Source organism: Episyrphus balteatus, chromosome 2, assembly GCF_945859705.1.
Source record: "Episyrphus balteatus chromosome 2, idEpiBalt1.1, whole genome shotgun sequence".
In the NCBI taxonomy this organism is placed as follows: Eukaryota; Metazoa; Arthropoda; class Insecta; order Diptera; family Syrphidae; genus Episyrphus; species Episyrphus balteatus.
The window spans coordinates 7,613,982-7,637,820 of NC_079135.1; the positions used below are offsets into that span (position 1 = coordinate 7,613,982).

Here is a 23,839-nt window from a genome sequence, read left to right on the forward strand (position 1 = left end):
GCCATTCAAGACTCAACGCAGCGCCGCACTAGAATTCTCTCGTTCATCAGTCGACGAGTCGCAGAGTTTAAAAATTAATTTTAGTCATCTGTTCTTCGTTCAGCACGCTCTGCCATTTTGGAAAATATATAAATTGAGTTTCATTCTATAAGTGTGTTCTCGCTGTGTGAGAAAAAAAGAAGAAAAAAAAAAATACCTACCAAAAAAACAGGGTCCTCCAAGAATTTCCCACAAACCCACAAAGTGTGTTAAGGAATTTCTCTAAAGCCCGTGATTAATAAAAAAAAAAGTCATAAACTACCCACAAAAGCAATAAAAAACCTTTCCCAAAGAAAAACTTGCAAATTTTCATCTGAAAATTCTTCTAATCCGAGGTATTTTCTAATCGAAAAAAAAGTTTTTTTTTTTTTCATTCGTCTTGTAAAAGAAAATCAAAAAAAAATCGTACCAAAAAAAAACTGTATTCGGAAAGTGTCGAGTGTGAAAAATAGTTTTTATCGAACGGTAAGTGGAGTAGAAGAGAGGAGAGGATATCCCAAAAAATTAGAATGAAATTTATTATATTTTTTGTCAAAAAAAAAAAATAGAAAACAATGAATTAAATAAAAACTATTACATTTTTTTCGAAGTCATTTAAGTTAACTTAACATGGATTATTATTTTTTCTTTTTGGTTCTATCTCTATGAAATTTATCTCTTCTCTAGCAGCGGGAGAGAGGAGAAAAGTGTTGGGAAAATTAGGTTAGTATGTCATCTCTTGGCATCGTCAAGTCAATTTGGTCGTTCTCGTTGGTCGTCTAGTACTGCGAAGTAAAAAATGACAGAACTGACTGAAGAACTGGCTCTGGTTCTGGTTGTGTCTTGTCTTGTTTGGTTGGTTATTGGCTACCTATCTTGATGAGAATGCAACTGAAAAATCTTGCAGGTGTCTTTTTTTTTGTTTTCTTTTTATTTTGTTAAGATTTCTCAACTCGACTAGCAGATTAGGTTGAGATTTTCTATGTTCTAGTACTCTGCTAGTGATACTCTGTTACCGCTAGAAGCTTTTTTCTAGTGACGAAATGGATAGAGTACAAGTACTAGTTTGTTTTTTTTTTTTTTTTTTCTCTAGACTCGTGAATCGTGTGCCACTCGCACTCATATGTATATTTTATGAATTCGTTGTGTGGTTTTCTCTTTGGTTTGTATTCGTGTTTTGTATGTTTTTTATTTTTTTCTCCTTTTTTGTATGTTTGTTGTGCGAATAAGCGAACGTGCTTTGGGGGTCTTTTTTTTGTGGAGTGGGGTTGGGAGTAGAGAGTGGCCTCGTCATTTCGTCAACCCTAAGCGCTCTAGCGCCCCTGAAAAACCGACACAAGAACGGAATGGGGTATACGAACGCAGAAGCTGCCTTGCCTACTGTTCCCAATTTATTTGCAAAGAGAGCACACAGGAATACTATAGAATGTTGAAGTAGCTAATCCCACAAGCTGAGAGTGAGATGATGTTCTCAGAGTCAGAGCCAGAGCAGAGCTCATCCCACATCATACAGATTTACAGTCACATTTTTTTACGAGTTGGGGAATCAAAAACAGTGATGTTATTTACTTATTTTTAATTTATATTCTTTTCTTTTTTGCGTGGAAAATTGAAAACACGATTTTTTAAATGTTTTTTAAGGACTTGAAAGAAGGGGTGGGGGTGGTATCGGCTTAATGTATAGTCGATAGGCAAAAAGCCGAATTTAAAAAAAATCTTAGACCCAAAAAAAGCTGCTTTTAAAACTGGTTAAAAAAAAGCATGCATTCTTTTATGAGATTTGTACCCTTATTACGATGGTCAACTATCAATTGATAGTTGTCAAAACATAAATTTCGATCTCTTATTATCTAATTTGCAAAAAAATTGAAAACAAAGAATGATGCTAACCGTTATTATTTGAAATGTAATTGAAAAATTCCATTCCAAAACACCAAATTTCAGTATTTATCAACTATCAATTGATAGTTGACAATCGTAATAGCGGTGATTGTTTTTTTTTTTTTTTTTTAACTTTTGCCTATCAGATTTCAAGTATAATAAGGATTTTGTTTTTCAATTTTTTGATATATTTTGGCCTTTTTCCACTAAACTAAAACGCGGTTTTCACAAAAAAAAAAAATTCAAATCGGAAACCTGCATCAAAACTGAGGTTTTACCATACATTTCTGCTCAGCAAATTAGTTCGTAAAACACATGTTTTATTATACATATAAAACCACTCAAAACCTGAAAAGTGGAACAATTCAGCTCTCTATTGCGCTCTACTAAAAATGAATTTAGGTAAACTAAAACTAATACAAAAAGATGTTGTCTGATGACTTGAACTATGACGTTTGAAAGAAATTACCATCAAATTAAACGAACTATTTCACAAGATTTAATTAGTGTTTATGGGTCAAAATCATGGAGGTGGGAAATTTCGATGACCGAATTCTTAAAAAATCAACTTTGGTTCATGAACGGGCAGAGCACAAAAATGTATATTTTTCAATTTACAGCAAAACCCCAAAAATTAGTACTAGAAAAACGTTCCCGGAAATGATGGTAATCTCTTCAAAACGACTTTAGGGGTCTAGAAATAGTATCAATGTGAATGATATACTATTATATTAAGGTAGTAGGTCATAAATAAATTAAATATAACTTTATTTCTTGGGATAGACACCGATTTCTACAAAAAAATGTTTTTATCCACGTCCGAAACACTTAGGCTATAAGTAATTTTTTCTTTTGTTTTCTTGTAACTTTTTTGATAAAAGTGTATATTACAGCCATACTTAGATATACTACTAAGTAAAAATACCCAAAAAAATGCAAAATTATGAGTGCTAGACTACATTATTTATTCAGATTCTAAGAGCGTTCCCGGAAATGACGTTCCCGGAAATGACGTTTTGACCTTAATTTATTTTTATTTTTTATGTCACAAAGTTAAACGAAATATTTTTGAGATTATATTGCAGTGGCCTCGATTTTCGATCATAATATCACCAAAAAATTAAAATTTCAATCTAACTATACCCCAAAACAAGCGTTCCCGGAATGACGGTTAATTGATGTACGCTACTTAAAAATTAAACTAAACCTAGTTTCTTACATATATTTTATATATTTATCCATAAAAATAAGCGTGGAATGATAAATCTATATAAAATCAACTTTAAAAACTGCTTGCAGCACAATTTGTAAGTTAGATGATTAAAATATTTATACATTAAGAAATGTTGCTTTTATGCGTCATTTTTCTTGGGACAACTTTTATTAATGTATAAAAAAAACAAAAAACTTAATTTTTTTGTAAAAAATGTACATATATGCTATTAAATGTTTTCTTTTTACTTGTTAAATAAAAAACAATAGATCACCCTTCAAAAGAGTACTTTTTTTTCTTTGTTTGCCATTAATTTGGAGTTGTCTGGGGTGTTGCAGAATTAGAATATTTAAAACGTGAAACGAAAACCTGAAAATTTCCGCTGGAAACACATTTCAAGTTTTCAAAATTTTTTTTTGTCGAAAACCGCATTTTGAGTCCATTACATTTTGTAATACAGAAATAGCCGGCTCTTTCAACACTGCTCCAAATATCGCATTTTTATTTCTATTTCATCACAAATATAATTTCATTGCATTTTATTGTTCATTAAAGTTTAAAGCCTAGTACCTACCTACACAGATGGTCCTAAATTAAAACATTATTTTCTCTCTCCATTTTAATACTGTACGCCCTTCGCATTTCTGCGGCTTTAAATCTAGCTATGTTGTTGTTTTAAATTTATTACCTTATTCTACTCAGCTTTATTAGTTCGGCCTATGTATGTATGTTGAGGTTGAATTTCAAACTCCTTAAAGCGACTACCAAAAAAGATAAAAGAGCAACAAAAATTTCAAAAGTCAGTCAGTTCTAGCATGTTTTGACTTTGCTGACATGTACGATGTACCTATTTTTTTTTTGTAGTCATAAGCCACTTAGGAGTTTGGACCTAAGTTATGAAATGTTTACAAATTAAAGTTGAATATTTATTGCTTACGCCTCTTCCCGAAAACACAAACCCAAAAAAAAAAAGAGGCAGACACAAACACTCTTGAATTAAACAAATACAGTGACACTTATGTATACTCAAAGTCCCCAGTATGTAACTTGTTACAATCGAGTATGGTCGAAACAATAGACTATCGTTAACTCAATTGTACCAATTAGATACTGCCACTTATTGATTGTATCGTTCAACTCGATTTTTTACAGTCACGTGTTGGGACCTCAATTTACCACAGATTAGGATAAACTCGAAACTGAGAACCCTGCCTACTACCCAAACTCGCCTAAAGGTAAAAAATGAAGTTGAGGAGTTGTGGTCCCATTCAAGATCATTACTCGTCTAGTTAAAAAAAAGAAGATTCAATTGAAGAATTCATTTAATAAATTGAAAAACAGCATAGACTTCTAGATTTTTAAATAGGCATCACTTGATATTATAGATGTTGTCGTGTTGTACAATATTTACAAAATAACTTATTCAGACCTCGTACAAAACCAAACTTTTGTCGGCTTTTATGTTCATCAACATGCATAGGAAATATTTTAAAGTTTTAGCAACCATAGGAGTTGTTAACTTTTATTAAGACATCCCTTTAACAATCTTCATAAATTAACACTGCCTACAATTGTGCGTACGAATACACAGTGTACAGTCCCTTGTCATTTTATTAGGTCCCCAAGCGAAAAAATACAACTTTTTAGTTTATGTTGCTCAATTTTTAAAGTTTTTGTCGAAGAAGATTCCATTTTATTGGATTTATTTAATTAAATTATGATATAAAACAATATTCAAAGGAAAAACCACTTTTTAGTGGTTTAGTTTTTCAAGATAGTCTCTTATTTATTTGTATTTATTTTTTTTTCATATAAAATATGAAGACAACACTGATCTAGAGAATCCTTCATATGAAAATAGCCAGTTAAGAAACCTAAAACCAATAAACAATTTCTAATTCTTGTCTAAAAATTCAACATTCTCTATATCAGAAGAAAAAATGTGAAATCAATCAATTAAAAATTGTCAATATTAAAAAAAAAAAAAAACTAATCCGATTGAATGAATTTCCTTATGATACCTTATCATCACAAACTCTTATCACTCAAATTATATTAATAAGTTTCCTGTTGGTATAAGTAGCAACCAAGCCATTTTACTCCAATAATGGGAAATATAAAGCAATGTATTTATATATTAATTACATAATACTTACACCAGTTTAAATGATTTCGAAAAAGTCTAATGTGTAATAATTATATAATACATAATTGCAAAAACAACATCTCTCACTGAGCGTAGAAAAAAATTGACTACCTTTGTTTTAAAGTTACAAAACTTTCTTTTTAAATAAAATATTGATAAATGATAACTAATGCCAAGTTAATTTCTTTGGCAAAGGTACCTACTTTTAAAAGTAATTTGTCACCAATATCTTTTTTTTGGAACAGCAGTTTATAGTTACTAAGACCTATTACGTCCGTTGGTGGTTCCTAGAGCGAATAGGTCCTACATCTGCGCTTTATTGTGTAGGGTTTTTGGAAATGTACTTCAGATCCCTCTAACTCTTCACAAGTTGCGCTGACTCTTTATCGACTGTTCTCAGCCATAATTCACCCGGCTCTTCTGTCCTCTTGATTAAGGCATTGCATTGTTTGGCTTGCAATGAAGTCGTTGCCTTTTCGGAGCGTGTGTCCAACCCACTGCCACTTGCGTAATAGATTCTCACCCGTTCTTCCGTTCTATATATTCGAATCCGAAGTCAGAAAATCTTTATTAGTTTCTGTTTTCGAAATATTATTGTTAAAAAATAAAAAAAAAACATTATTATGACTGTTTTTGAGCCTATAAATTATCACACATTTAGGCATACTATCTAACGCTAATATTTCAAAAACTGAAACTAATCTAAGTTTTCTGACTTCGAATACGTGTTCAGCACAATTAAGACCTTCTAAGTATATTTTGGTTCTTGGCTAAAAAATCTTGCAGACTTCACTTTGAAATTCAAATCAAATTTAAATGAAATGAAAATCTTCTCCATGCGGGGCTTGTATTTTTAATAGTTTTGATTTACGTTGCTTAAATAATAGCTAAACAATCCAAATCAACTCTCTTATCACACTGTCAAAAACCATCTCGCAATCGATTAACAATAGGTGAAGTGGTGATAGATATTCAACGCACTGGTCAATGTGGTCAATACAGGAGGCTCCAGGTTATGTAGTTGCAGGCATAACGCGAATTTCTTTCTAGCTTTCGCACCTCGTCAGGACTTCCTCCCTTAAACACCCTTAATTTACCTTTTTTTATTTTTCCTCGTAAACTACTTTAATTGAAGATGTAAATCCGAAATATAGTGTTTTTTACTTTTAAACGTAATGTTCCTCAAAACTTAAACAAACATTTTAAATAGGCAATATGAAGCCCGAGTTATATCTAACTATAATTTTGCAAAGAAACTAGACTTTCAAAGAAGTTTTAGCTATTTCTGTTAAAGAAGTCGTATAAGATTTTCTCTTATGAGTCTGTTTGGAGGCGTTACAAAATTTATATGCAAAAGGTCTATGAGTTCTACTATTTTTAGAATATTGTCTTTAGGAAAATGTTTCACAATGTCAATTCAGCGATACGTGAACTTAGCAGCTTAACGCATTTATTCTGTGTGAAAATTATACTAAACATTTAAGTGGTATGACTCACGTACTATATTATCGAATTTGCATAATTTTTTGTACTTATTACTTTAAGATCGTCATCTTTTCATTCATCCATTCATTTTTTTTTTCTTGTCTTTAAATGTTGATAAGAAATAAAACTAATTTCCTTTCATGTCTTACACAAACATAAATATTTCTGTCCAAATTTATTAAGGGATTCACTTTTTTATTGTATTCAAAGTTCCTTTGTAGATGTAAGACAATGAGCTTATCTTCCTTAAATGACGTCTTTCTTTTCTAAACAACACATGTATATAATTTCACATTTTTGTACACATTCCATCCATACAACAATGTACAACCTCCCCAACCTTCACCCTCATTGTTTGGAAAGGGTAGAAGAAATATTCCTTTTTTAAGGAAGCGAAAACACAGAAGAAAACAAAAAACCTCACACTCTTCTATAACATCACTGGTTTTTTCTCAACCAGGGGGAGGTAAATAGAAAAGTGTATAGAAATACAAATAAAAAAAAAAAAACATAACGAAGCGATGACGACGTTGTTGTTTAGCTCTTGTTGGGGTTTTTGGCCCACAACCACAAACACACTCTTACAAACCCAACCAAAAACCAACAACTACTGTGTGAGAGCATTTCTGAGAGATGAGGCTAATTTTGTATATAATATCGGATTTTTCCGAACCCAAACCGCACAGAGAGCAGCACAGAGAAGCAAAAATGGGTATATTTTCATTTTTAACCTATATTTTCTGATGGCTCTGTGTAGTACTGTGTGTACTGGGAAGCAAAAGCAGCGTATTGTATTTATGTTCTAGAGTATAGTTTACACTTAACTCTGCTCTGTGCTGTGACTGTGTGTGATTTCTTGATATCTGGTGTAATGGTGTAATATTGAAATCAGAAAATTAAGCAGATAGTTCTCTGCTTTCTGCTTCTGCTGCCGCCCACTCACAAGGATATCATCAGAGTCGTCAGAGATTTTAGAGAGTAAAAAAACCAGGAATCGATTGTGCACACGCTGTCGGTCGTCTTCTTCGTCGTTGTTTCTTTCACAAAAAATAAATATTTTAAATCATTCAAGAATAAAAATAATTTTCTCAAATTTGATAATAATCTTAAAAATTTCAATTGAAAAAAGTAGCTGTATGCAAAAACAATTCCTGGATATTTTTATTGCACATTTCCTGCGAGAGTCCTTCGTACTTCCTTGTATAACATTGTGTAAGGAGCTCATCTCTGAGTGTTCAGTGTAAAAATCGTGTGTATCTGTGGGGGAAATACAAAAAAGCAAAACGAACGAAAAAAAAAACTATACTCTGTAAATCGTGGGTGTATGAAAAAAAAGTTACGTATACGCACCAGTGACTTCTGATTCTAGTTAAAATATTCAGTTTTATGGTTGGAAATTACTTTTGGGAGTTGTAGGTAGGTACAAATTCTTGGTCATCACATTTCTCATAGCGCCATGTGGTCGTTGTATGGTCTAAACCGGGGTGTAGTATTATATTCAAGCTAAATGACCTTAAAATAAATGAAAAAAAAAAAAAACTGAATTTTCACAAAATTACTGTGCCTTTTTTTTTCTCCCCAAGAACCAGTCATCCATCAAAATACGAACATACAAAAATTGTGTGTATACCTACTGTAGAGTTTTGAAAAAATAAAAAAAAAAAATCAGTTTTGTTCATGTTTTCATCTCGTTCACAACAAAATTCATCAATCAAATCGAAATAAATAAAAATTGTATTTTTAATTTGAAATCAATTTTGCAGAACGATATCTCGTATTTATTTTGCTGTGTGCTAAATAAAATCCAAGTGAAAACAGCAGCAATAAAAGAGAAGAAGAAGTTTTATTGAATCCATCTCTCGTTCAAGTGAAGAAAAATCTATCAAAAATCGATCTAATAATGCATAAGATGGCAGCACCAACTGGAGCACCCCAGATAGAGGCACCTCTGGCGGCGCCAAAGTACGGCACACTTATTCCGAATCGAATTTTTGTCGGTGGCATTAGGTTGGTATTAATTTATATACTTTTTTTTTTCTTAAAATTCTACTTGACATTGATTTGTATTAATTTTATGTGCTTTTTTTCAGTGGAGATACAACAGAATCTGAATTATGTCGCGTATTTTCTGCCTATGGCAATGTCAAGTCGACAAAGATTATTGTGGACCGAGCAGGAGTTAGCAAGGGCTATGGCTTTGTAACCTTCGAAACGGAACAAGAGGCTCAGAGGCTACAAACTGAGGTGAGTTTTCCCATTTTCCATGATAAATCGATGATAAATGAAAAAAAAAAAAACAAAAAAAATATAAATGTATAATTTTTTTCATAATTATTATATAAAATTTATAAATATGCGCCATCTAATTTATGGGCAAATATATAATACAAATTATTTGTTGTAATTCTCATCCCATTTAGGGCCCAAGTTAAAAACCTCCTCTTCTTGATTCATAAATGTGTGTAGTGCGTACGAAATTATCGATAAATTTTCGCTCAATCCTCACAAAAAAACAACACAGGGAAGATTTTGTTTTTGTTTGTTCAGTTGAAATTCTGTTTTTTTGTTTTTGGTTTATTCTTTTTTTTTTTAATTGATATCAAAAAAGTACCTTTTTCCTAAAAAATTCAGACTTGTTACAAAAATTGAAAATAAGATTGATAAAAAAAATTGAAACTTTGTTCGATTGGTTGGATTTTTATTATATTATTTTAGTTTTGTTTAAAAAAATGTTTGGTTTTGTTCTGGATTTTTTTCATTTATATACAAATTTATTTAAACAAAAAAAAAATTGATCTAGTTTCGAGTTGGTTTAGAAATAATAATTATTAAAACAAAATACATTGTGATTCAAAGTTGTATCGCATTTTATGCTGCAAGTTGTAATAATTGTGTTTTTATTTTTATTTTTAATTAATTTATTGCTGTAAGATATATTTTTGTTTTGTTTTTGTTTTTAATTAAAAACATTTTCTCACTTCGTTCAATTGTTTTGAGAAGGGAGAATAATAATATTAATAGATGTAAATAAATAAGTATAATTTTCTTTTTTTTTTTCTTGTGTTGCATTTAGAAGAGTGTACCATTGACCAATATAATATGTAGATGTAGATCGCGTAGGATGGTATTATAGTGATTATACTTTTGTTTGTCACAACTAAAAGTGTGGGCTATATTCTATCTATACAAATGAAATCGATAGCTTTTTTCAATGCATTTTCATAATAGAATTTTGATGATAAAATGGCGCTCAAGATGTTTATTTTATTTTTTTGTGTGTGAGATAGATTAGTAGAAAAGTGCTTTTGAAAAAGCAGAAATTATATTGAAATGATTGCTTTTTTTGATAACAGATTGGAAATGTAGAGTTTAGTTAAAAAAAAAAAACATTTACATTATATTTTTTAAATTTATGGCTAAAGCAATTTTAAACTAATAAACAAACTTGACTTTATTGTAGTGCTGCTTAACATGTCTTTTTCCTCTTCGGATGATCAAGGAAATCGTTTTTTTTTTAAATTCAAGTGTATCTCAACTAGAGAAAAGAGTTATGATTTTAATGTAAAATATATGGAGTAAAATTAAACATTTTATTGATCTGATTAAGGCAGGTAGGTAGAGATGGCGGTTTAAAACCCTTTCGCATGATGACCCAATTAAGGCGAAAGTACCGTTTTGATGCCAAAACTCATGAAACCTTAAAGTAATAAGTAAATTTTTATGGTAAAGGTACTGTACCAATCAAAATGGTGCTTAAACAAGTGGCATAGCTAGGTTCCCGGAAAACTAGTCATTCACCATATCTAGATTGAAAGCATGATACCATATCACAGCCTTAGCAACATGGAGGGAGAGCAGCCCAGATTTATAATCACTTTGTGGCATTGAGGAATGAGATCAAGTCTTTGATTCTGAGAGCTTATCAATGAAAATGAAAAAATTCACTCCCCTAAAAATGGCTCTATTCCTAGTCAGGACAAAACATTGACATAGAAAGTGAGAGACTGTCTCTTTTTTCTGCTAGTCTAAACAACTGCGACAGAAGTTATATTGCCTTAGAGAGGTATCGTCGGAGCGGAAAATTCTTCGATTTCATACTAATCATGCTTCGGGGTGTGCTCTTTCGACAGGTAAAAATTCTCCGATTCGTATTAAATCTAGCTAGGACCGATTGTGTGTAATACCCAGTTTTGCAACATGTTCTACTATCGGTCAAGGTCCTGTGCACTGGTCTGGAGAGCAAATAATTTGTTCTGGACGTATTATAGATGAGCCAGATTTTTGTAAAAATAAACCAGAGAGCTGTATTACAGAATATATGCTTTTGCTAAGTAATTGGAAAAAATATTGCCCTTCATGACTCATTTATGATTTTTACTAATTCCGTTAATGACTCACGAAAAACTGATCCTTGCCAGATTAGTTCATCCGCCTTTTCGTTGCCTTCAAAAGTCAAAACCACTGACCTGGAACTCAGATAACAATGAAAAGCCGATGCGTTTGCTTTAGATTTTTTCCATGTTTGGAAAATCTTTTTCTTATAACATCGCGACTCGAATCTCTTTAAGGGCGTCCTGACGTGACTTAATTAAAATGTTTTTCTGAAAATCTTAAAACGCATAAAAAAATCATTTTTGGCATTATTGACATTATTTTGGGAATTGATAGCTTTGGTTCTTGTTACATTTTAAAATGATTAACCTCACTAAATTGAGTATTAGGAAAATAGTACATTTAACGTACTTTCTCTCAGTAATCAAAGACCCATCAGGCAGACAAACGTATTTGTCATTAGTCATTTCATTAAAATACTATAACTTTTCACATACACGTTAATCGATTACTTCTCATGCCATACATATTTCTTCAAAAGTAATGCAAATATGAAATTAAAAGCATGACCTTCATCGATTATTACTTTCAACAGGACGGTACCACATGCCACACAGCTCGCAAAACAATTGCGCTATTGCGTGAAAAAATACATGGGTGAGATTTCTCGAAATGGCGACTTTCATATTTATGCCGCCTGGATAGCAGCGATTTAACACCATTAGTTTATATTTTTGGGGGTTATTTTATTTTACCAACATGTTTAACGAAAAAACCATCAGAACTTGTATGCAGTCATTAAAAACACGTGATCTAATCTAAGCAATTAGTATTTGAAGCCAGAGTCTAGGCGGCCATCCTGCAGATACAAATTTTATCCTAATATTACCCAAAGAGTTTGTGTTTAAGATATAAATAAAAATGCCACAACTGAATTACTTTGATGTCAATGTAATCACTGGCGATTAAACCATTTTAACATTGTGACTCTGTTCTTAAGAATTGTTGGAACCTTTATTCTGCATTTGTTTTTGTTGTCAACCAATTACTGCGATTTTTTATTACATAATTACATTAATAATAAATGCTAAATTGATTAATTTCATCAAATGCGCATTATGATAATTAAAGGGTCGGTCGGTCTACCTACAAATAAAAATAAAAACCATGAATGTATTCAAGCGTTTAAATCTAACAGTTAATTGGAGTTGTCGGCTTGTTTTTTTATTTTATTTTGGAAGCAAACGACGAAATTTCTTTAAATCCTATTTCGATTATAAAATTATTACTTAACGCTTGGTTGCACTCTGTAAATGATTTACTAGTTGCAACTTGGAAATAGAAAATCCAACCAAGCGAACATGTTTTAAAATTTAATTGACATTGATATCAATACACATCTTTAGAGTTTATCCAATGAACTTTATTGTAGGTTGTTTATACCGAAATAGAACAATTTTATGTATAAATGTGTAAATGATTAAACAAATATTATTACACTTTTATTTCGTTGAAAGAAAATTATCATAATATTTATGATGAGTAACCACGTAATCACCTTTAAATTAATTATAAATGATGTTGCGGTGGCACGTAACTCATGAATTAGGTGTAAGGGGATACAGATTGAATTTTTGGCAATCTTTTATCTGAAAGGCAATAATGCAATCAACGTCCATACAAAACACACTGCAGAGTGCAGGAGTAGATGCTTCGCAATCGAAAATTTTTGTTTTATTGAAAGTTCAGATCATCTTTGAAACGATGCCATATGCCATATCTTGCAAGCATTCACTAAAATCCAAAATATGAGTATGTTGAGTGTATCAGAGAGCGCAATCACAGATTAATATACATAATGTATTTGCAAATAAAGCCATGCCTCTATAGATTAGACAATCAAATAGTTTATTTTGATTTTTGTACTTAAATATTATTTTGATATGCAGCATAAATTGTTAAAAAAAGCTTTGAAGCCGCTTCTAAACATCTAGCTAGAAAAAAATGATTAAAATCCATTACTCTTGTTTTTTATGGATGAATTTTTAAAATTACATCTGTATAGCCTCATTGGTATGTGGATTTATCTTCAAAATAATTGAAAACAAAAAAAAAAATAAAAAGAAAGAAACAAAGTTTTAATTGATTTTATAGAATGTGACTATTTTTAATTTATTTTTTATATTTAATTTCGGTAAATAATACACCACAATATTCCAATCAAACATTGTACTATAATAATTAAAAACACAATTTTGCTTAATTAAATACACAACTTTCTTTGACACACACTATTTTAGTCGAAAGATTTATTTGTAATTTTTGTTATATATTTTTCAAATTTCCATAAAAGCACTTAATTTTTCTATTAAAAACTTTTTTTCGAAACTAAAAGCTTCTTTACTTCTTGGTTCTATATAGTTAAATATTATTCTATTCAATGTTGGTTTTCGTTTGTTTTTGTTTAACTTTTTTATAAAAATTCGCTTTTAGTAATGAAAAAAATTAAGTAAAAAAATACCCAAAAACAATATAATAATGTTCACCTAATGAGGTTATACAGCACCAAAATATTAGAAATAGGTTGTTTTCTAAATCAGTTCGTTCTTTCGTTTTCTGTCCTCGTGCACCTTCAAAAGTTTATATATATATTTACAGAGTGAGCAGCAAAAAAAAATTAAATTACAAAAAAAAAAATTCATTGATTTTGTGTTCACAAAAGGTTTATTATTTTCGTTTATTTTGTTTATATTTTTTTAATTCATTGGAAAATGGTTATAAATACGTTGTTTTTCAGTCGTTACTTAAATGATGTAATTTTCATATGTTTTTTAATTTATTTCAATAAAGCTTCTAACTTTTTTTTTTAAATATTGAAAGAGAGTTCCACCAGTTTGTTTGTTACGAACGCTATAGCATTTTGATTGTTTGATATATTATTGTGGTTTTTCCAAAACATATTTTAATAATTTTTTGGTTTTCTTTTTATTTTCGAATAAACAGGGTGAAAGTGTTGTGCTCAGGGATCGGAAGCTGAATATTGCACCTGCAATTAAGAAGCAAGTAAGTTATTAAGAAAAAATTTAATCTTTATCTTGGTGTAAACTTACATTTTTGTTTTATTTTTTTTAGTCAATTGTCGCAACGAATGGTGCTGTTTATTATACAACAACACCACCAGCTCCTATAAGCAATATGCCGATTGATCAATTTGCTGCAGCAGTTTATCCACCAGGTATTATATAAAATTAAAAATATTTTGTTTGACTTGGTGAATCTTAAAAATAGTTACTGATTTTTCTGCAGCTGGTGTGCCAACTTTATACCCACCTTCAATGCAATATCAGCCGTTCTATCAGTACTACAGCGTGCCAATGGTAAGTTTAATAGAAAATAACTATATATTAATAGCAAACCCTCAGTCGAATTAATAGTCTGTAAATAAAATTGAGTTTGATAGAGGTTTATCATAGTGATCCAAAATTCAGCAATGCAAATTTATTACAAATTAATAAGATTAAAGACTTTTTCGAGCATTAATTACACCATGGAACATTTATCCCAAATAAATAGATCAATTTTGATTAAGTAAACCCATTCATCGAGCATGTAGAGCCATTTGCGTGAACTGCATTTCGGATAAATCGATTTGTTAGTTTTCTTGGCTCGTTCAAAATGAGTTAAGAACAGTACACATTGAAAGTCCATATTTAGTCCAATTTTATTCGCATTCAATTCATTCGTGCTTAAAGATAAAGTATCTTCTTTTCGTCTTCAAATGTTTATTAACTATGAATGTGTGTCCAAAGCATAAAAATAAGCTATTTAGTAAAAACGTCAAAAATGTCGTTTTTTATTATATTTTTTATTTATGTCGCTTTTTCTCTTTTGTTGCTTAGTTTTTAAATAAAAAATTTACAATATTTTATTTTATTTCATTTTTTTTTTTTTACAAAAAGTTTAAGTAAAATTTTCAAATTCGGCTTGTTAAAAAAAACTCCAAAAGTAAAAAAAGTATAAATTGTTTACCTTTACAAAAGCAGTCACATCTTTATAACTTATTCAAAGAATTTTCAGAAAACGATTTTTCAATGTTTGTAATTCCCGTTTGAGAGATATTATTGCCGTACACATTTTTCCCAGTCAATAAAAAACTTAATTTTACAAAACAAAAAACAAATATGTACTAAAAAAAGTATAAGCACAATGTCAAATCGCTTTAAATTTGATGAAACATTTGTGATATCTATTACATTCTGTCTCCAAACTATTATGCATAATTTTGGCTAGAATTTTGAATCCAGTGATTCAAATTTTACTCTTACCGTTTCCTGAAATCTAGAGACAAGATGTTCTTCGACTGAATGTTTTGCAATGTTGATCGTTCACTATTGGGAAAATCCAAACATGGCCGAAGGATTTTCATGGTTGGGTGGGTAAAGGCCACACTGCACTAACACCGCCAGTGCCCTTGGGGTGGTGAACGTCCGTTCGAGTCAAATTTTGAGTTTTGTATTTATCAAACCGGCCTGATTTATTTTTTTGGGTGCTGGTGACGTTTACTTTCGGGAACAAGATCCCCCCCACATCCGACGAGCTGACGCTGCACATAGCAAGCAGGCCACGTTCTCGGGAGTAGACACTCTTTCCCTTTTTCCTGGTGTTCCCCTTTCCTTTTCCGAGTGTTCCTGCCCCGGTATGGGGCCTTAGCGACTTTTCCTTATCCACGTTCCTCTCCTCCCCACTAACCAGCAACAAAATGGATGTTCTTCGACTGAATGTTTTGCGAATGTTGATCGTTCAATATTGAACAAAACACTAATTTTGTTTTTCTTTTTTCAGAATGTACCCACCATCTGGCCCCAAAACTATCAAGGTAATTGAGATATCCTGAATTAGCAGCATGCAACAACTTAATTTATAATTTTGTAAGAATAATTTTAATTTTTTCAGTTAGAATTATTGTCTATTTTTTTTGTTTTTTTTTTTTTTTTATTTTGCATTTGCTTATGCAAACATTCTTCACAATATTCTTAAAATTTTAATAATCTTACCTTGTGTAATTTAATATTTTTTTTAGGCATTTATCCATGTTAATTTCGAGGACAAATAATACAATTTACAAAACAAAAAAGTCATCATCACACATAAATCAATGAAAAAAAAAAAATACAAAAAAAAAACTTTGTTGTGGGTATATTCAGGCTACACCAAAGATAGTTTTTTTTTTTTTTTTGCTAAAAACGCAAAACAAAAAAATGAAAATAGTAACTCATGCACAACATATTGAGTTGAGAATATATATATTTATAAAAAAAATGTAATATATATATATTAACACACAAAATAACAACAAAAAAAAGGACGAAAAAGCAGATAAAAAAAAAAAAAAAACAAATAAAACGACATAATGCATATATTATTTATTAAAACAAAAAAAAAAACAACATAGAGTATATTAAAATAAAAAAAAAAACAAAAAAATATATATAATATATTGAAAAAACAACCTAATTTATGTATAAACTTAACACATAATGAAGAAGACATAGTTAATTATATTATATACTATATATAGATAAGTAAATTATTACGTATAAACAAGACAAAGAAAAAAAAACATCACAAACATACAGTAGGTAAATAAAAAAAAAATACTAAACTTAGAGACAACAAAAAATAACGAAAAATTATAAGCAATATAATAAACCAACAAAATGGATATAAATTCAATAACCATATAGAAAAAAAAAAACAAAAATAAATTATATATTTAACAGAAAAATATAAAAAATAGTATTAGCATTGGATGAACAAAAACAAAATAAAAAAGTAAATGCAAAAACGAAATTCAACAAAAATCAAAAAAGACAACAAAATTTTGTTATACACCTTAATTTTAGTGTTTAATTTATTAAAAAAAAAATATTATCTATTATTAATTATTATAATTGTACGATTCTACGATGAGTGCGTGAAGTGTTGTTGTGGTTTTTAACTAAACCCTCGAAATACAAGTAAAAAAACAGAGAATTTACAAACAAATGCAGGATTCTCAAATTTTGATTCATATTCATTAAAAAAAAATAAAATAAAAAAAAGAAAATATATATATACAGAATTATATATATATATATATATATATATATATATATTGATATTATTTATTAATAATTAGTGGATATATTTAAATATGCAGTACATTTCTTTTGAGATGTACATTTTTTACTCAACAAAATAAAAAATATTATACATGATATATGTGCATAATTAAGTCATTCTCAAAAAAAAAAAAAAACAAAACATAAAATGAAATGAAAAGAAAAAAACAAAAACGAGAAGCAAAAAAACAACCACTCATTGACTATAAACAACATAAAAAAATATTTATTCAAAGAAACAAAAAATAATGTATAACACACACTTAACGCAACAAATGCAACTGTTTTGTTGCAATTTAATAAGAGTAAACAAATATAAACTCTGTGTCTCAGCACACACAAACACTCTCTCTCGCTCTCGCTCTCTCTCAGAGAAAGAAAAAGAGAAAGCAAAAACAAAAAGAAAAAAAATTCAAGCAATAAAATGCATAAAAAACATTATTATTATATTTATTTTTATTTATGGTATTGTTCCCATTATGCAGTGCATAATGCGAAACATACAATTCGTGATATTTTAAAATATAAATTTTTAGAACATACAAATTTAAATAAATGAATAAAAAAAAAATAAATTAATTAATTAAAAGAAAAAAACAAAAAATAAATTAAATAATAAATTACCTAATTAATAAAAAAGGAGGAAATAAACTATTTGTTTTGACATGAAAAAATAACAAACTATTATTTAATTAATAAGCAAGACACACTTCATACATACATTAAATACATAACATAAATATATATCTATATAAATAATATTATATAAGTAAATATATTAATACACATGCATATAATATATATAACCTCTCTTTATAAACCCTAGTGATAATTTCTAAGTGAGAATACAAACAAAACTATAATTTATTATGAAAAGGATAATATATTATTTATTTTTATTTATTAATTAAATTATATAGAATAAAAGAATAATAATTTATTATGTTTTTTTTGCGAAAAGACAAAACACACACATATTATTGTTATTTAAAAAGAGAGAACTATAGTATTAGTTCAGGAGCTATTTTTTTCCTGCATCACAAAAAGTCCCTACAATTTTTTCTTCTTATTTTTAAAATCTATATATACATTTTTTGTATGTATATTTATATTAATATTGTTATGCATGAATATATATAATTAATTAATAACAGACAAAAATATTATATATTCATTTATGATTAATACTAAAAAATATAATAATGTATACAAAATTAAAACTACATCAAACAAAAACACTGAATTTAAATGTTTTTTATTTTTGTTTTTGTTTATTTAATTTTTGTTAACTTACTTAAATGACAATAATTGACTAGAATAATATTTTGTTGAATTTGTTAAACAAAAAAAAAAAAGTAATTCGAAATGAGCAATATATAAACATTAGTTATACATACATATTTTTGAATTTAGAAAAATTTTTTTGGCCATTTTTATAAATGGTATTTCTATATTTTGTTTTTTGTTAACGACTGAAAATGAATGTTAAAAAATATTTTAAGTAAAATTCATTAATCTAGTCTTAATTTTTGCTGATCAATTTAGCTTCTTTAAAGATTTCCCAACTTCCATTTTTTAAATGTGAATGTTTTGAAGAAACGCAAATTTACTCGAATTTGTTTGAATTTCAAAGATCAATGCGTCTATTTATTGATGATTTATAAAAGTTTTTAATACATTATTTGCTATAGTTCAGGATTAGCCCCGTTCCTTTGGAGGTGGTACTACTAGTAGTTTACTAGCGATTTAATTTTTGGAACATACTTTCAAAATCAATGCAATTCCAATCTATTCGAGCAGACGACTGGCTTATCACCTTTAAAGGAATGGTGTTATTTTGTAACTAAATGGACTAGAAAGCGAAATATTCTGAAGGTGAAAGTGTCAATTGTTTAAAATTATACATAAAAGTTTATTAAAAATGATTTTTCTTCATTTCGTAAAAATCTAAATAAAATTTTATTTTTTTTCTTCCAATTTTATCATCTACAAATCTTTAACTTACGCGCTACCAAATTTTGAAGAATATTATTTAGGAATTTAACAAAACTGCAACTTAAAGCTATGATTTCGATGGCAGCGATTTTTACTCGAACGAGTTGATCACAAATTGAGCGATCACAGCGATTAGAAGCGATTTTAGTTTTACACATAGTCAAAAATATAAATACACTAGAGCTTCTGACAGAGTTGCCAACGTGAAAATAATATTTTTGGTGACGATAGAGAGTAAACTAGTTGATTGAACCCTACATCAAGCGTCTTAAAATCGCTGTCACTGAAACCATACTACCATATTCACAAACCCAATCACAAAGTTATTCGCAGTAGAATTTCCCAAATATGTACCGAAATTGAACAAAGATTAACAAGCACGCACCAAGATAAGACTTGTTTTTGTAATACATGTAAACTTCAACTGCGGATACGGATATCAATACCAAAAAACAGCGAATAGATCGATTTTGATGGCTTTTTTTTTAAATATCTACGAAAAATGCTTTGGACTTCGTTTTTCATGAAAGAGATTTTAACTCGCACGAGTAAAGTATGTAAAATACATACACATCCTTTTTTGTGGTTTAGCTGAAAACGAATTGGGCGAATTTCTTCTTGATTGAGCGAATAAAAGTTATTGGGTCTATTATAAAACTATAACCCAATTAATTTGTATTTGCAATTTGGATGAATTATTCAATATAATTGGATTAATTTTTTCAATTATAATGGATAATTGCTTTAGAAAATGTGCATAATGTCAATCAAAAAAGGATTGTAATTGTTTTTATTTTCCAATTGAGAATGTGGAATTTGATTTTCTTGAAAAAAGACTGTAATAATAACTGATGTAGTATACTTAAGTTACTTTTATGGTGCTTCATAAAACGAACAAAGAAAAAACTGGAAAATCCTTCATTGTTAAAAATTTTTAATAGCCGAATTTTGTATTCAACATAAAGTTTGCTAAGTTTGTTAGAAGAATATAAACATTTTTTTTTATCTTTATTTTTATATATTCACATTAAAAAATGATTTTTTGTTTTTGTTTCCTTTAAAGGTTTAAATTATAACGAAAATGACTTAAACCCCAATCAATTCGCTCAAATTTTGTAAAAAAAATTAAAGAAGAACAAATAAAAAATCCAGAACGAACAAAGTCAAAAACTGCCTAAAATTTGAGCACACGAAAGTAATATTGCTTTGTGATTTATTGTGAAACAAAGCAAATTTATATATAAAAAAAGACTAATTTTTAATTTATTATTTATCAATTTAAAGAAAATATATAAACATAATTTATAATATAATTATTTTTATTATATCATTCGGCATAATTCCATTTCCAAATTTTTCTTTTATCTTTTTTTTGTATACATATTTATCTCAACAACAATTTCCTCCTTTAAATTATAATTTCTCCTCTCTTACATACACATACACAATGGTAAATTAAATAATAGTAATGAAAAAAAAAACAACTTTTAGAATTAAATTAAATCTCTCAAAAAAATAAAAAAACTACAAGAATTAAGTTATTGTATAAAGAAAAAAAAAAATAAAAGAAAAATATACGGTTGTGTCAAATTAGATAATATATAATGAAAAAAAAAAACATAAATAAATACTGCAACTATTACTAGGTATATAATCTACTTAATTAATATTATCTATTATATATATATATATATTATACTTGTAAAATGTAATAAGAAAATAACATTTGTGTGTTGAAAAAAAACAAAAAATAAATTAAAAAAAAAAACTCAACCTTCTCTAGCAAAACAAAAAAAAATATATATATACATACATAAAAAATATTGTTATTCATAAATATAAAATAAAAATAAAAAAAATACATATATACAATTGTTAATAGAAATGCAAATTATTTTTTCAATTTTTTAAAATTTTCTTTTTTCAAATAAAAACAAAAACCAATACACAACCAAATGTAATGAATGTAATTGGTAATGTAATTTGCATTTCTATACAAACAGTCTTAGCAAATAAATAAAAATTATTATAACAAAAACCTGAGATATATTTACAAATGTATTTAAATATATATATATACTAAATGAAATATACAGTGTTATTTTATTATAAAACACAAATCTGAAAATGTGATGAAATATCTTTTTGACATTAATTCTTGTTGTCACACACATTACTGTAAAAAAAAATAAATAATAAAATAAACTACAAAATATTATATAAACATAAAAAAAAATCTTTGTAGTAATCTAAAAAAAATCTAGTGTACTCGTATCAATCCAAGTACATAATACAACATAAAATATTATAAATAAAAAGTAAAATATATACACAAGAAATATGAATGAAAAAAAAAAGAAATAAATAATTGTACACAATAATTGCGCAACGAACATAAAAAGTAGTTTAACCATTAATAAATAATAATAATAAAAACAAATTAAAAGAAGTATAGTATATGCTTAGAAAATGACGATTTACATATATTTTAGTTTTTCATTTCGATGTTTTTTCATCATCATTTTAAATCAGATTGTTGTATAATTTTTGTATGGCATTTACGACACTTGTTTGAAAATTCTAGATGGTTGACCACTACATATTGACTTAAAATGTAGAATTACCAAGAAGTATTTACTGCATCTGAAAAATGAAACTAGACACATTAAGCATATTCTTAAATCAAAAAGAATGAAAAGAGAAGTATTTTAGATAGAAGCTTTTCTCAAACAAAATCTACTTTCTACAAAATCTTCCGTTTCTGAAAAATCAGCAAGATCTGGAAAAGCAACTGAAAGCAAATAATAGTATCGCCATAAAAAAAATTCAATTTCACTTTTTCCTCGTTGTGAATGCTGGGCGAAAAGTTGTTTACGTTAAAAAAATTCCACAATTCTGAACTTTTTCTCAAAATGCGAAATGTGAGGCAATCGCTAAGAAGTCTATTTTCATTTAAATTATAATAGCAAATACAGCTAAAACTCGCAATAAGAAATCAAAATTAAAATTCTGGGGGAAAGAAAAATCGAAAAATCGAGTTAAAAATTTTTCAATGAAACTTACAATAGGGCTGATTATGAAATAAAAATGCAGGGAAAACAAAAATCATTTCGTATAACACAGTATGCCTGAAACTCTTACACAGGCTTGTCTAAAATGATAGTGAAATCTGCAGCCACGGCCCCAATCCGTATTCAGGGGTATTGCTTCTTGTGAGAATTTTGCAAAGCCTCAAAAATCAGTGCATTTCTGCTTACCCGTTTAAACTCAGCGGTACACAAAAATGGTTGAGAGTTGTTAGCCAATTTGACGTGCTCCTTAATAGGGTGTCATGCCACAAATTTATTAATTTTTTAAATTTTCTAACAACGTACACTTCGCGTCACTTGAATAGAAACAACATTTTTTCTTTAGAAAATAGCGATTGGCGCTTTGGTGAGGTAACTTAGTAAATTTTTGGTTTTGCATTTTCAAAGAGGAACTTTTAACAAACAATGTTGTAAAAACAAAAAACCCAAAACATAAACCGTATGGCTTCTAGTTGCGTTTTTTCGCATTACCTCACAAAAAACAGTGTTTTTTTTGCGTCACTTGAATAGAAACAAGCTCTTAAATAAGATAAAAATGATGAAAAATCATGGAAAACACTAATTATAGTAAAGCAATATTAAGCTTTGACATTATTTGCACATTATAACCAATTATGGGCTACGAGCTACCAATAGGCACCACAGAAAATGCATAAATAGCAGCTAACATTAGAAATGCACCTGCGCTATGCAAAACCGAGAAAGATATTGGAAAATTTGCCAAATTTGGATGAGATAATTTTTAAAATATCGTAAACTAGTGATCAAATCAAAAAATAAGACAGGTGAGACCCAAGTCACGAGCAGAGAAAAAAATAACTAAAAAACTAGCTGCAAATTTCTTCTCTTTGCCGCTAAAATCGGTCAAAAACGTGGTGTTAGTGCGATGGAAACGTGTTGGTTTGTTCCATCCTGGAAGTTATAAAAGGTGCACAACATTAAAAAAGCCTCAAAATGCAAAATAACAACATTTTAAGTTGTACTAAGATTACAAAAAAGTTAACTATTTTATAGTTGCATTCGAACTGAAAAGTAGTGAGGTAAAGAGTGGTTTTTTAAAGGAAAACATAACAACTCAGATGGACCACGTTAATATTAGCCCTATTTCATTGGTTTATAAAAGAATAACCTTTATCGCATCGCCAATAAAGGGCACTAAAATGTGTTATAGTAATACGCTTTGTTTTTATGATGTGCAATAGCAAAATTCAAGCTTCACGCTTCAAAAACAGATGCTAACTTTTACAAAGAAATAATGGTAGAAGCTCTTGACAAGTTTAGGAACGTGGAAGAACAACCGTCTTAGAGATTGCACAAGGATAGTTCAAGAAAAAACAACGCAATAAAAACAAAACAGATGCATTCCGGATAAAAACGAAAGTTTATTTCACTTATTCAATCCTTAAATTGTAGAAAATGTCATTTTCTTAATTTGTAAGAAGTTACCAAACACTTTTATCACTTTCTCCAATTAGGTCCACGATTGTGTACAGTAGAAGTGCATTTTCAATGTTAAATT

The 23,839-nt window shown here is 28.7% G+C and overlaps 1 protein-coding gene across 9 annotated transcripts; it reads left to right on the top strand.

Annotated features, from left to right (window-relative positions):
• On the top strand, nt 1–22,001 carry LOC129912789 (protein boule). Of its 9 annotated transcripts, none has more exons than XM_055991218.1 (8): nt 1–504; nt 8,507–8,750; nt 8,834–8,987; nt 14,079–14,138; nt 14,208–14,310; nt 14,364–14,452; nt 15,918–16,003; nt 20,295–22,001. In XM_055991218.1, the coding sequence occupies exons 2-7, from the start codon at nt 8,644–8,646 to the stop codon at nt 15,957–15,959; spliced, it is 555 nt and encodes a 184-aa protein (XP_055847193.1). In that variant the 5' UTR covers nt 1–504; nt 8,507–8,643; the 3' UTR covers nt 15,960–16,003; nt 20,295–22,001. The 9 variants fall into 9 exon arrangements, with proteins under 9 accessions (XP_055847193.1, XP_055847188.1, XP_055847196.1 ...); XM_055991213.1 differs by having other exon boundaries at nt 15,918–15,951; XM_055991221.1 differs by having other exon boundaries at nt 14,382–14,452.
• Nucleotides 22,002–23,839: the final 1,838 nt, after the last annotated feature.